Source organism: Etheostoma spectabile, chromosome 11 (genome assembly GCF_008692095.1).
Source record: "Etheostoma spectabile isolate EspeVRDwgs_2016 chromosome 11, UIUC_Espe_1.0, whole genome shotgun sequence".
In the NCBI taxonomy this organism is placed as follows: domain Eukaryota; kingdom Metazoa; phylum Chordata; class Actinopteri; order Perciformes; family Percidae; genus Etheostoma; species Etheostoma spectabile.
Window position 1 is genome coordinate 10,745,654 of NC_045743.1, and position 15,382 is coordinate 10,761,035.

The window sequence follows — 15,382 nt, forward strand, 5'->3', positions numbered from 1 at the left end:
CTTCCTGCACTTTATTTCTGTACCTCTTCTTTCCCCACTCTCGGTAATGGCTCCTAATTGTCCTTAAATGATTTTTTTTGGGATGCGGTTGCTCAGCGGTGTGGCATTTTCTCCGCCAGCCCCTCTGCTTTTTAAATCAGCAGCTCTCATGCGGAGCTGGACTCTCTAACGTTAATGCAGTTGTTAACAGCCTGTGGTCACCGGGCGGTTTGTGTGGCTGTGCTGTTTGAGCAGACACGCTGAATGGAGGTTGGAAGGCTGTGTGAAAGCTCGGATCCCAAAACGACTGGGCTGAGAGGGATGCTGTCCTATTTGAATGTCAATCTTTCTGTCTTCTTTGACTGACACGTTTTGATAAAGAACTAAAAGATTTAGTCAAACCAAGTTCATTCACATCCGACTCAGAGTTTGATCCTTTTAGTTCATAAATCGAATTCACAAAGTTGCCAAGTAACAGAAGAATTAGGATAGAAATGGAAATGAATGTGACTTAAAAACAAAAGTGATACATTTCCATGGAGTAAATTAAAATCATGTTTATTTGTTGGTATATGTATTTTTTATCCTCTCCAGGTAGGACTTATGTGTGTGTATCTGTCTGTCCATAGCTAATCTCGCATACTACTGGAACCACCATTCTGAATTTTTTTGCTCAAGGACCTTTCGTGGTTGCAGTGATTCAAAATTTTTGAAAACCTATTTTATTGACTGCTCTGTTTTTTACTGTCATTGACTGCTGACTCCTCACTCTTCTTAACGGGCCAGTAGGGGGTGCAAGTGATCAACTACTGCTTCATTCAAAAGGTCCGTTACAAGCATAGACCGTTAAGCCACATTTTGGCCATTATTGTGGGGGGGGGGGTGCTCGGTTTACACTTATCGCCATTTCTAGCCACTGGGGGACCATAGGCAAGCTGTGGGAACGTATAGTAATGTTAAAAAATTGCAAATGTTCGTTTGTTTCTATTAATCTCTAATCAAATGGGTTTTGATTTACTAAATTACGTTTCATCATTCTTGTTGTCAGATTACAACCATTTTCATTAAAACTTGTTCTTCATGTGTTTTTTACCAGGTTTTTTTGGTGTCATATCCAAGTCTCGTAGTAAGAGTAGTGAGAATAGCATTTAGAGTCAGTAGCTGCTGTCTAATAAATGTCTTCACCTACACACCTAGATTTCCTTCAGGAGTTGTACGACTTTCATTTGTGATACTGTCTAATGAATTGTGTGCATTTAGACAGTTATAATGACACTAACTGTTAGACGATAGATAGATAGATAGATAGATAGATAGATAGATAGATAGATAGATAGATAGATTGTTTTTTGTCATTGCATATCATGCATCATGACAGCATCAGCAACAATAAACAGATAAATATGGAATAAAAAGAAAATGAGAATTAAAATCATACTAAGAAAACCAGTGCATTATCAACACGTTATGGTTCGAGTCCAGCTTAGGTTAGCCTTTCAGCCTTTCAGCGGCTCATATATGGCCCTGGGAAAAAACGTATGCGGTTTGTCCGCACCCTCATGAACTTAAGCCTGCCTGAGGGTAGGGTGTCAAAAAGGTTATGGCCAGGGTGTGTAGGGTGCGCTCTGATGCTAACTGATCTTCTCTGCAGCCTACTGGAGTAAATGTCCTCAAGGCTTGGAAGAGGGACACCAATGATTCTCTGGGCTGTTTTAATTACCCGCTGCAGGGGTTTTCTCTCCTCAGTGGTGCAGTTGGAGAACCAAACTGCACATGCCAGCACACTCTCTGTTGTGCACCTGTAAAAAATTGTGAGGAGTTCCTGCAGAAGCCTGGTGCATCTTAGGGTTCGCAGGAAAAAGAATCTCTGCTGAGCCTTCTTTTCCCCTATGTCCTTAGTGTCCACTCCCCAGGTCAGATCCTCCGCTAGATGCACACCGAGGTATCTGAAGCTTGGGAGCTGTTCCACCCCCTCTCCAATGTATTACAAGACTGTTGTGGCTTTTGTTTTTATGTTTCCTAAAGTCAATTATGATTTTTTTTGTTGTTTTGTTGAGGATTACGTTGTTGTTTACACACAATACAGCTCTGACTGTGCATTTCTGCCCTCATTGCAAAACGTCTCTGCTAAACAGCTGTTGGATGTGTATATTGTATACATGAGTGAAGTTTGGCTTTCCTGATGACTGCAACTCTCAAATGTGTGAGTGTGTGGTTCAGGTCTGTTAAATCCACTCCATCTGTGTCTCTCATCTCTGCAGGAGTCGGAAGATCCAGATCCGGAACATTCCCCCTCATCTACAGTGGGAGGTCAGTTGTTTTTCTGTGTTGTGTGTGTGTGTGTGTGTTGTGTGTGGGTGTGTGGTGTGTGTGGTGTTGTGTGGTGTGTGTGTGTGTGTGTGTGATGCCAGTTGAGGCACCAGGTAGCACATAAACAAGCAATGGTCTCCGACCATGAATCACCAGCTTTAAAGCTGTATTCTGTATTTTGGTGCTTATCTTTATGTCAGTGTTTGTTATCGTGGGGATGACACTGTGTCTGTGTGTCATCTCTAACCTTACTGGGTTCAAGTTGATTTTTATGGTGTGAGTGTCTCTGTGTATACATGCAGTGATAAATAAAAGAGGAGTAAACTACCTCAATTGTAATTTTTAATGTAATTGTTATGGTCTTTATTATAGATCAATATTTGGGATATAACAAAATGAAACAATACAACATTGTAACATTACATTATTAATGTAAACAACCTTTTAACAGTACATGAAAACATTAATCACTTAAATATAGTTTTGTGTATTGTCCATGTATTAAAACATCTGTCACTCTTTTTAGGAGGTATAGCATATTTAGAATCTTGCAATCTGAACTTTACATTTGGATGACAGATTGTAGCTTTAAAAACATTTTCCAAGTCCTTCATAAGTTCTTTGTAACAACAACCAGTTTTCTAAAAGATTCACTAAACAGCTAGTAAAATCGTGTGTGTGTGTGTGTGTGTGTGTGTGTGAGACGTGTGTGTGTGTGTGTGGGTATGGGTATCCATGTATGTTTTTTTATTAGTGTCCGTAGTTGTCTCTAATCCACGCTCTCATTTCTTCCTCAGGTTTTGGACGGCCTTCTAGCTCAGTATGGTACTGTAGAAAACGTGGAACAAGGTACAGAGCTCTTCCTCTCTGTGTTTTCTGCACATCTCATCATCATCATCATCATCTGGTTCCAACTGTTTAATGCACGTGTCTATTTAGCAACACACAAACACACAGACCTCCCAGTGAGTCAAGTCTCCCTGTGTGACTAAACTTCCCCGTTACCATCATCCCACACACCCATTATCTAAACATAACTCATCTTTGCATATAAATCAGCCTTTATCATCTTGTCTGTCTGTGTGCATGTGTATCTTACACAAAGGTTTGACCCAGAGAGAGCAGCGTTTGAATTACATGCAGCTTCTATAATAAGCACTGTGTATTGCCACTGGTCGCTTCAGACTCAGCGTATGGATTGAAGTGGCGACTGGCAGACGTTCAGTATTTTTCCTATTGGTGTGTGTTGTGGGTGTGTGTGTGTGTGTATATGTGTTCATGCCTGTTTGCTTGTGCATCTGTTACGGGGAGGTGCATCATGGTAATGATGGAGGACACTGTAGGCGCCTGTGGTAAGGCTTTTGTACAGTCTGATTGAATGTGTGTGTGTGTGTGTGTGTGTGTGTGTGTGTGTGTGTGTGTGTGTGTGTGTGTGTGTGTGTTTGTGTCTGTGTCTGTGTGTTTGTGTCTGTGTGTGTGTGTGTGTGTGTTTGTGTGTGTGTGTGTGTGTGCAAACGTCTACTACTCAAGCATGTGTATAAAGACTGCAAAAAGAGTAGTAGACGTTTGCACACACGCACACACACACACACACACACAGACACAAACACACACACACACACACACACACACACACTCTAACACGATGTCTCTATGTGCGTCAAAGCAGCCAAGACCAACTATCACCCACTGTAGTTATGACAAATGCTGAAAGACAACCCAGCAGAGAAATTACTCCCCTCAGTTTCACAGATGCTGCCGTAAAACAACCAACTTCATCTGTACGATAGCAGCGAGCATTTCCTCCTCTTCCGTCTTCTTTAGTCCGGTTCTCCGAGCGTCAGAGTTGCTTGGTAGCAGTGTGTGATCAAAGCTTCCAGAGAGCCAGTTTGCTTGTCGCTCTCTGTGTCTCTGTCCAACTTCCTGTCTGCCTGTCACTTTTTCTCTGCCCGTGTTTGTGCGCTCTGGTTACGGGGTACGGTTTTAGAAGGAGTCCCCCTGTGTGTGGCACAGTGAAGGCTGCCCGTGGCGGAGCAAGGCAGGGCAAGCGTGGCAGGGGAGAGCTGGCTGTGAAGGCTGGGGCCGGGCCTCATGCCAGGCTCTGCCCACTCACCCTCTCTAAGCCATCTGGGCACTCTCACTGTTTTTTAACCCTTCCAAACATGCTGTCCGCAGCGCACTCACAGGTTTGAAAGTTGTAGTTTTTACTTACAGAGAGACTTTATCTGATGCCTGTTTTTATTTTTTCATAAACACTTGTTTTACTATTCCTATGGTACTGGCACACTCACATGCCTATTTTCTACGATATAAAAAAAAAATCTGCGGTGGATGTTTTGTCAGCAGGCTTTGGCATCAGTTCTCATAATCAAAGAGCAAGTGGCTTCTTTGTTGACTCATCATTTTGAAAATTGTGCGGTTACACAAACAGATACTTTATTGACAAATTGAAGAAATGGTCTCTTTTGACAGAGGTCCATTAACAAGACACATCTATCTAGTAAGTATCATTTAGTGTTTGTGAACACATAGACTTCAAATGTGCCCCCTTGTCCCCGGCTCAACAAGACCGTGTGAGAGAGCAGCGGTGATCAAGCGTGCAAGAGAGTGAATGAAGAAAGGGAGTGCAGAACAAAGCAGTGAAACAGGGGAATTAAGCACTATTTTCTGATTGTTTCATGGCAGTTACGCTCTAAAGCACAAATAAACACACCCACATCTCTGCAGGAAGGTGCTGCATTTCTGGATTTTGAATGTAGAGATTAATCCTCTCTGTGTGTGCGTCGGTTAAAGTTGTGCATTGTTATAAGAAGGCGTGTTTTTGTTATGTCCTTTACTTTAGGGTGGCAACTAACAATTAGTCATTACCAATTAATCTGGCGATTATTTTCTCCAATTATTGTTATTGTTTGGTCTATAATGTAATTCCGTTGCTCATTTTGTAGGAAAAGTCTAAAACCTAAAGGTAAACCTAAACTTAAACTAAACTAAATAGTCATTTTTGCTTGAAAAATAATTAAAATCATTAAGTGATTATCAAAATAATTGCAAATTAACTTGTCAGCAATCAATAAAAAATGGGCTCATTTTGAGCTTGTTTGTTCATTGCTGCACAATGGTGTGGTCCCAGCTATAGTGGTGTAACGGACGGATCAACACTCACGGTTCGGAATGCTTGTGAACCTCGGATTAATTGCAAAGTTTAACCATAAGAATAGTGTGAAATACATTTTACTGTCCCTGTTACTTAAAGTAGGCTGATAAATGTCTATGGAGGGTTGCTGTGAAAAGATACAGGGAACACGTTGTTAAAGTCCGGTGCTAATGGATGATACAAACTATCACTTAGTCACTGCTGTTGTCGGAAAAACAAAACAGACGGGACTAAATGGTGCATTTATTTGAAGGTGGTAAACCTCGTGGTGCAGTCAAAGTTATTGTAACATACCTTTTCCTCATCTGTTTTTGTTGTTTGACAGCAATTTACTGGTGAAAAAAAGTTATTATTGTTTTAAGTTATTGTTATTACATTTTTAATAAATTATTTCCGTTTCTCTCCTTTTTTGTGCTGATCTGAAAATTGATCCAGTCTGACTCGATCTGATCTGAACTGTGAGTTTTTTGATCCGTTGCACCCCTAGTCCCAGCAGGAATCAAACCGCTTCACTGTGGCACGGTTAGCTCTGCTCTGAGAAGCATGGCAAGACCACAAATCTTCCCAAGGTGTGTCCCTGTTGTTTGCTTTATCACAGATTTCTTGCTTTGTTTAGGCTGTCATGTCAAACTTTAATCCGTTATTGTGCAAGTGGCAGAGAGGCTATTGTGTTTAGCAGCTTCTGTCTGTGGAGGCAGCAGCGGGTTCTGGAGGGAAGCCAGTGTGGTGATGGCTGTAATGGATTCACACAGACAAGTGGCTCTTTGGGTCACCACGGGAACCTGGACGCGTGTCTGACTCTCCTACAGCAACAGCAAAGACATGTTGCATGCGCATGTGTAAATGTGGCCCGAACCTATCTTATATTTTTTGCTTTTTTTCTCTCTCTGTCTCGTTTCATAGTGAACACTGATACAGAAACAGCAGTGGTGAATGTTACGTACGCAACCAAGGAGGAAGCTAAAGAGTAAGCAGCACAAATAATGACTCTGATTCAGCCGTGTACTAAGAGTAAGGCTTGTGATATATTGTTTTTTTTTGTATGCACAGACATGCAGCAGCAACACGAGTAACATTGTCCACCTACTTGTCTGTGGACTATGTGTGTACCTTGAGGATTAAAATGTACATCCACAAAGGGTCAGAGCAGGGCTAAATCAATACTCAAACTGGAATATCCTCTTTGTGAACTTCAGATTTTACACGTCTTTAAATGAACACGGTGACACCCAAGAAAGTTGACACATAGTTAATGTTAAGATGACGCAGAAAAAAGAAGCAGCAGCAAAAACACATTATGTACTTTATCCTCTTCATGGCAGCCCTCTGTCCACACTTAAATAATAAACTGAGCTTTTTGAAAATGTTGCCAAATATGGATTAATCTTAAAAAGGGTTAGAACAACTAAATTGTGAGTATGGCTTTATTAAAACACAGTATCGTACAGAGAGCGAAGATGAAGAGATAAAGCTTTTTTCCTATTGTGAAGACGTTCAGTGTGGATGGAAATATTTCAAAAACTTTCCACCATTGTTGTTGTCATTTGTTCAGTGTGCTGCTGATGTTACTTCCCTTACCTTTGTAATGATGTACTGTCCTGATTGTTCATGTGCATGTACAGATGCGTTAATTTATTACATAGACAACCAATGCTTGGAAGGAGGTAGCATCATGTACAAACATAGTTTTAAAGGGATTAGTATATCTTAAGACGTTAGCCAATCAGTTTTTTTTAGCGTTTAAATCTTAGTAAATAACTTTGGCAAACTCTCACTCAAGAAATACCACATAACCTCTATACTGAGATATTATTAATTCCTTGTATTGACAATTACAATTGATTTTATTGATAATTAGACGTATACTGTCATTGTAATTGGCTCACACCTCCTGTTCCACCCACTTCCAGAGCCATTGAGAAGTTAACAGGACACCAGTTCGAGGACTATTCTTTAAAGGTGTCATATATTGTGGATATGGATGCTGCTCCACCCGACCAGGCTCCTCGCACGCGGCGCGGGGGTCGGTCGTCCCGGGACCAGGGCGCGTCCCAGCCCGGGCCCTCAGGAGACTTCGGCACTCTACGCACTAGACAACACGACTTCCCCCTGCGTATGCTCGTGCCTACTCAATTTGTGGGAGCCATTATTGGCAAGGAGGGCCTCACCATCAAGAATGTCACTAAACAGACACAGTCCAAGTAAGCTTACTCTGATGATCTTGCCTGGTTCCTGCTGTTTTTCTTCACTTTCCTGTTTTATAAACTTCTCAGCCAGCCCTGCTCTATTTTGTTGAAGCTTGAATTAATTAAGTTTCCAGGCTTGGAAGACCAGTTGTCTGAAATATGATGCAAGATAGCACAAAACACAATACTACTCTGAAATAGTTTCTCCGCTTTTCAATAAATTGTTATCTTTGTGTTTATCTTTTTAGAAACTTCATTTTCCCCCTGCATGATTTTGATCTGAAATGCACAATTAGGACAGATGTATTATTACTTTGTTCTCTCGCCTCTGATTCTGTCCTTCTTTACGTTGTGTTCATCTCTCTGTCTTTCTGAATCTCCCTCTTTCAGGGTGGACATTCATCGTAAGGAAAATGCCGGTGCAGCAGAAAAGCCCATCACCATCCACTCAACTCCTGACGGCTGCTCCTCTGCCTGTCGTATGATCCTGGACATCATGCAGAAGGAGGCCAACGAGACCAAGACGTGAGTCTGCCCTTGGACATACACAAACATGTATAAACACACTCAGATGTTGCTTATTCGGGGCATGCATACACTCCCACAGGAAGATTAGCCATAATGTCTGCAGGGCTGTAATCTTATCCTTTAACCTGCCTGCACACCTTTTAATCTCACTGTGCATTCTCTCGCTTGGACCACTAACACAGTAAACACAGTGCACACAACACACTCACATAGGCTAACATGTGATCACAGCTTAGCATTTAAGAAACGAGGCCACCTTGTCTAATTGGGTTTGACACTTCTAACAAGACACTGCGCCTTTTAAACTCTTTGAGCTTCTGCTGGATCTGAGCATTGACACCCAGCTTGTGTTTGTCTTTATTAGTTTTTTAATTGTGTTGTTTGTCATGGGGGCCGCACACACCTTGACATTTCTCCCGGGGATGTGTGCACACAGTCAGTGTTGTGTGTTGTTGGAAATATAAGGGATAGATCCTACGTGCCTAGATTCAGAAAAAAAACCATTTGAACATATTTCCACAGACTTGCAGCATATATCCAAGAAAACATCACGCTTTCTGTGATAACATCACACTTTGCTGCCAATCTCCTGACATCCAGAAGTTAGGTCTTAAATCTTTGTGTTAATCACATCATACCCAGGTGTCACACCATTATAGAAACAGTTTGACATTTTTGGAAAAATAACTTGATAAAGAGGGTAAGTGTGTACTTATATCTCATTGGTTTAATCTGTACAAAAACTAAGTGTAATTCATTGGTTTATGCTTTAATTGGTGAGCTTTACATGTGTTAGGTGGATTTTTTTACCTTTGGAGAGCCAGACTAACCGTTTCTGCCTGTTTCTAGTCTTTATGCTACGCTAAGCTAATCAGCTGCTAGCTGTAGCCTCATAGTCACTGTACTTATCTTATTATCTCTTACTTATCTTCTCTCGAGAAGAAAGAGAATGAGCATATTTCTCAAAATGTTTAACTATTTATTAACATTTGTATATGAAGAAAATGGGTGAAAATTAAAAAAAAAAATTACACCTGCATGCATTAGTTAGTGGGTCGTAGCCTTAATGCCACCAATATTTTCCTTATAATTTAAAAAAAACAATTGCAGCAACAAACCACTAGACACAGCTCAAAAAAGAAGGATGCAACTCCATTTTGATGTCATCGAGCTTTTGTTCCTTGCTCTTGTCGCTTTATTCAAAAGCATTTTTCCAAATGAATGTGACAACATCAAATAAGTCTGCTTGGTTGATCCGCCCATCCCTCTGTCAGTTCAGTTAACCTCTTCTCAAAGTCACAATCACCTCCACCCTTCCTTGCCTGGGTGCCACACCTGCAGAAATTAACGTGTCACCTCGGCCACCCCACACCCTGTAATTTCACCCAGTGAAACCTGAACCACTAAACTTGGCATCTTAACGCACATCATCTCCACTTACTTGCCCCACAGCTCACCCCAAACTAATTCAACCTTACAGCAAATATCAACTTTTACAGACCCACACACACACACACACACACACACACACACACACACACACACCCCACACACACACACACACACACACACACCACCTAGTCTGTGACCCAGCCCAAAAGAAACCTAACCTCAACCACACCTCTCCACAAACTTAATTCACACTTTGACCTCACAAATGTCGCACTGAACCGAATTATAGATCATACAGAAATCATGCTTCCCTTGTCCCAATATCTTATTACCATCTCAATCCACACATACCTATAGACATACCTACAGCACATACAGTACATACCTACATACAAACCTACATACATACATTCCAGAAAAATTGATTTGAAAAAGGGCTCCATTTATCCCAATGAAATATTAATTTGTCATTATCATTTCACAGTTAAATCATCAGGCCTTCATTCTCTACAAAACAAGTCATATATTACTGAAAAAATAAAAAAATAATTATTTAATAGTGGAGAAATCAGAACAAATATTAGTGAAATAGTCATCATAATTTGTACGCCACAAAAGAAAATAAAACTCACTTTCCACTTCACCTAAATTACGCAGCTTAAACAACCTGTTTTGCTCCTTGATAATTTTAAATCTCCCAACCTTAATAGCAAGAGGAAGAAAACCAGTTTTCAACTGTGACAATAAAGATACACCTAATAAACAAGACACAAAATTTGATTTAGGGCCAAACCTTTGATTGACATTGCATGTCCTTAATTTTGAATTTGACAAGCAACAACAACAAGTTCTAAAAGAGGTGATGCTAGTGTAGCTTTTAATTATAATCAATGAATTGGAAGACAATTAAACACTGTCACTATATAATATATACAGTAATTACTGCTAAATGACACTTTTTTTCCAGGAAATATCCTGGAAATTATGAGTATTTAGCAATTTATCAGTTATTTTAAACTGATCTTCTTTCTTTTAAAAATCTGGGTATTTTTCTGTGAAAATCAGTAAAAGCCACCATTGCACACACCTCACTAAATAAAAGGCTCATGTCTTAACTTTGTGCCAAGTGCTTACACCAGCTGGGCAGCTGTCAACTTTTCTGTTCATCGCCATCACACCATGACATTCCTCACACCACATCAGTGACACTCAGCGGAGCTTATCTTCTAATATCTTCCTTAACCTGAGTGTGTGTGTGTGTTTGTGTGTGTAGGACAGAGGACATCCCTCTGAAGATCCTCGCCCACAACAGCCTTGTAGGCCGGCTGATTGGGAAGGAGGGCCGCAACCTGAAGAAGATTGAGGAGGAGACAGGGACCAAGATTACCATCTCCTCGTAAGTCGCTTCTCTCCGCCTTCCTCTTTCACACACACCCAGGGCGCTTTGCAGAGATGCTACTGGTCATACTAGCATTTTCAAGAACACACACACACACACACACACCACACACCACACACACACACACACACACACACACACACACGCACACACACACACACACACACACACTGATGTGAGTGCTTGTGGCATTGTGGAACAGCAGCAATTTTGATTTTATATATATATATATATATATATATATATTATATATATATATATATATGTATATTATATATATATATATATATTGTATTATATATATATATATTAACCAAAGCACAAATAACAGGCGCTACACCTTTCTACAGCTGTGCTCATTCATTTTATTTATTTATTAATAGTTTGGCCTCTCATCATGCAGTTTCACTTAACTGAGTTGTTAGAGAACAAATGTGACGCGTTGCTTACAGCATCTTCACTCCAGAACATAATATTAAAGAGGCGGTGATTACACCCCATTTAGCGGGGCATGCTCGCCAACGTTGGTTCATTTAGGGCTAATGAATTGCTCTGTCTCTGTGAGCTCTGAGGACGTAATAAGCCTTGAGAAAGAGACAGAGATGAGGAGAGACACAAAGAGAGAAGAAAAGGGTCCTTTTAAAAGGAGGAAAACGGTACATTCAAAATTGATGGTTATGTCAGTGTTTTGCAAAAATGTGAGACAACTTTTAAGGCAAAGGAGTTTTTCACTCCAACTTTTTCTTAACTGTGGTTTAATTTAACACTGATTGAGCTGGTTTTGCACAAAATTACGAGATTAGGCTAAATATCTTTCTGCAGTGTTTAACACTAATGCTTCTGCACAACAGTTTTTTCCTCTCATCAATAAGCAAGGATAGATCCATTTTGTCTATATACACATGTTTCATTCTGCTGATATGTTCACATCCTGACCTTGAGATGGACAAAGAGTTGTGAGTGAGTTGTATTATATTTTGTGTCGCAGGAGGAGCTTTGTCGAGTTTGAAAAGAAAACAACCCTGAGGATGTCTTCAGGTTTACTTTGGGACAGGAGACTACAAGTCTGCATTGCAAACTAGGGGCATAGAGTTCAAAAGATTTAGGTGTTACCCAGGCAGGAAGGATCCTGTGCTGCGATCATTTCATATCGGAGGACCGTCATTACAAATTTTCAACCTGTGAATTGTGCTCACGTCAACATCCAAGTTAATTACGACTTGAAATGCTCAAAATTTCTGAATGCTCTGAAGACAATGTGGTATAAATGATGCATATTGAAATATTATTGAGTTGCATTATGGGATGTGTAGGAACCATAGACCTTTAATATACAGTCTATGGTAGGAACCAGTGTTTTTGGAGCTCATCCCACACTAACTTACACTATCTCAGCCTCTGTTGCTTCAGTTTATATCATTCCTTTTTTTAATCTGTGTTTTCTTCTGTGTCCTCTAACTTTATGAAAATGCAGCACTAAATTGGTTGTTAGCAGAGCAAGAAATTGCAATTTCAGTTTTTGATGGTGATGACTCATCCTTCAACAACACTTAAAGGAACACGTTGACTTATTGGGACGTTAGATCACCTTGATACATACCCTTCTCATCTCCGTTTGACTATACAAATTACAACATGTAATTAGCAACATGTTGGCCTTATTTTGTCACTTATTGGGAGCAGTAGCTAGTTGTAACCAACTACCTGCAGGATCTTCGCTAAGCTAAGCTAATGCTCTGGGCATCAGACATATTTAAAGCACGCACGGAGATGAGAAGGTTATTTATTGACTTGTCTAACTCTGGGTGATACGGTGAATAAGTTAAAGTCCCAATAAGTCGGTGTGTTCCTTTAAGTTAGATAAACAGGAAATGCAATTATAATCAGCTTAGTCATGTCCACCTTATAATAAAATAGTGAGCAGAAAGTGAGTGTTTCTGTTCTCTCCATTTTTGGTTGCACAACCTGCACATACTTATTTATGTGTGTGCGTGTATAACTCCCTTGCAGGTTACAAGACTTAACCATTTACAACCCTGAGAGGACCATCACTGTGAAGGGCAGCTTGGAGGCGTGTTGTAAAGCCGAGGTGGAGATCATGAAGAAATTGAGGGAAGCCTACGAGAATGACATTGCTGCTATAAACGTAAGCCAAGCTTAAAAGTTACCATCTGCAGGCCTCTTGATTGTTCAATGTGTGTGTGTGTGTGTGTGTGTGTGTGTGTGTGTGTGTGTGTGTGAGAGAGAGAGATCTCAGGTTGACTCACAAATACTGACAGGTGAACAACGGAGAGGGAGGGATGATATACAGCGGGGTGATATCACCTCCCCTTTCAGTAAATGTTACCACCAGCATTAGTATTACCCGGTTTGTGTCTGCTTGGTAAATGGATAACAGTAAACAATCACTGAATAGCTCATCAGTGAGTGTTTACGCATGTCTGCGTATGTGTGTGTGTGTGTCTGTGTGTGTGTGTGTGTGTGTGTGTGTGTGTGCCTGTTCCACGCTCCTCTGACTCACAGTCACTTCCCCGCTGTGTGTGTGTCTGTGTTCCTGCTGTAACACACTCCGTTTCCCAGCATCCATATCCATAGGCCGCTCTCTCACCCAGCTCCTCTTTCACATTGCCCCGATGACATCACCAGTGCTGCAGCCAGCCAGAGAGGTCAACCTCATTGGAAGAGAGTTAGCGATGATACCACACGCTGCACACTCCTTATTATACGGAGATGAATGCTGATAAAGTATATTCACTGTGATGATGGTCTTTATGATGAACAGCAGTTACGTAGATGAATATCCCAGTAGCCTATCTTTCACATGAGCTGCCGATAGTGGCTAAGAAAAAGCCATCAAGAAGTATTACGCGGTATCATGCGGTTAAAGTGTACTGGCTGGTGAGAGCAGATCTGGCACCTGTCAAGCTGAGCGTCGCCTCTACAGTAAGCGGTGAGGGCCATCTAGTGTGACTCTGTGGATATTACACAAGGCTTTTTTGGAAGAAGAAAACGAAAGGAGGCCATGTGTCACTTCATGGGCCAGAAAACAGAACAGCTGACTTGACTTTTAGGGAGAAACATTTTTGTCATGCCAGGACAACAGCAGACAACTTGTTTTTAGCATTTCTCAGATGGCCCTGTTGGTCTTTAAATGGTTTAATTTTCTCCACCTATTTTCTGAAATATTAAAAATTTCCAAATTTGGAGATACATGTTTGTTTGTTTTCTTCACCTTTTATTTTTACAGGCAAGTCATTAAGAACAGGTTCTTATTCACAATGGTGGCCTGACAAGTAGCAAATCCACTTAGAGAAAGGGAAGGACTAGAAAATAAATAAATTAGAAATGCAGTTAAGAAATTACGTAAAATACAATTACAGTTTTCACTGAACATTAATGCAATAAATGAATAGAAGTAACACTTCTATTATGATGGATGGGTTTAAATAATGGAGTTAGCATTAGTAAAGGAACATTTCACACAACAAGCAACTAACTATTATTATTTCCTATTTTTTCATCATCAATTAATCTGCTGAATATTTTCTCAATCAGTTGGTTAAAGGTGACCTGCCAATCATATTTCCTTACTTTGTGGTATTGTCTGAAGTTCTATCATGGACTCTGTAACAGTTATTGTGGAAAAATGCCTTGCTTACCTTGTTTCAAGACATTCTAGCGTGGTATAGAAAGCCTGCAAGAAAACTCAGCTTGATTTGTGCCAGTTCTCATTAATATTCTACGAGGTAAGCTTCTTGATTCTGATTGGCTAACAGCTAGCTAATGAGAGCCTGACTATCAGTATCTTTTACCCAGTGCAACTGGGCGAGCTCATGAATAGTAGGCAATAAGACGTCAAACCAGCTTTTGTAATTGGCCTGATTTCTCCGCTTATTTCTTTTCAGTGGCTAGAGCTGACAGAGGAGGTAGCAGTTCATTTTCACATTCTCAACATACCACAAACACATATGGACCTAACATATTTCAAAAAATGCAAGCAGACAAAGTTTTGTGTGGCAGGGCACCTTTAAATTTAATATGAGTCAGTGCAAGTTGACATCTTCAAATTAATTGTTTTGTTCGAACAACATTGAAAATGTCAAAAATATTTAATTTAGTATAACAGAAAACAAACAAAAGCAGCAAATGCTTATATGTAAGAAACTGGAATCAAAGAATGTTTGCTATTTTTGCTTGATGAATGACTTAAAAGATTATTCAATTATCAGGATTGTTCCTGTCTACTTGTCTCAGCACAACATAACTTTTGCAGTACAAATTCAACGTTTTTATCTTAAAGGTAATGTAGAGAAAAAACATCAAAAACAACAGTTCAGTTAGATTGAATCGATGACAATTATTTAAAACAATTTTTAATCCAAAAACGTTTCTTACAGTAATTTTTCATTTGTATTTTCTTTCAGATTTTTATTA

General features: G+C 40.1%; 1 protein-coding gene across 3 annotated transcripts in view; it reads left to right on the forward strand.

The window, feature by feature from the left end:
* igf2bp2a (insulin-like growth factor 2 mRNA binding protein 2a) overlaps positions 1-15,382 on the forward strand; it is a 57,063-nt gene that overhangs the window by 36,182 nt on the left and 5,499 nt on the right. For all 3 annotated transcript variants that reach the window (XM_032530095.1, XM_032530096.1, XM_032530097.1), the window contains 7 exons: positions 2,241-2,289; positions 3,087-3,138; positions 6,347-6,410; positions 7,354-7,644; positions 8,020-8,154; positions 10,823-10,945; positions 12,959-13,094. In XM_032530095.1, the coding sequence (XP_032385986.1) occupies positions 2,241-2,289; positions 3,087-3,138; positions 6,347-6,410; positions 7,354-7,644; positions 8,020-8,154; positions 10,823-10,945; positions 12,959-13,094 (850 nt within the window). The remainder of the gene's footprint in view (positions 1-2,240; positions 2,290-3,086; positions 3,139-6,346; positions 6,411-7,353; positions 7,645-8,019; positions 8,155-10,822; positions 10,946-12,958; positions 13,095-15,382) is intronic.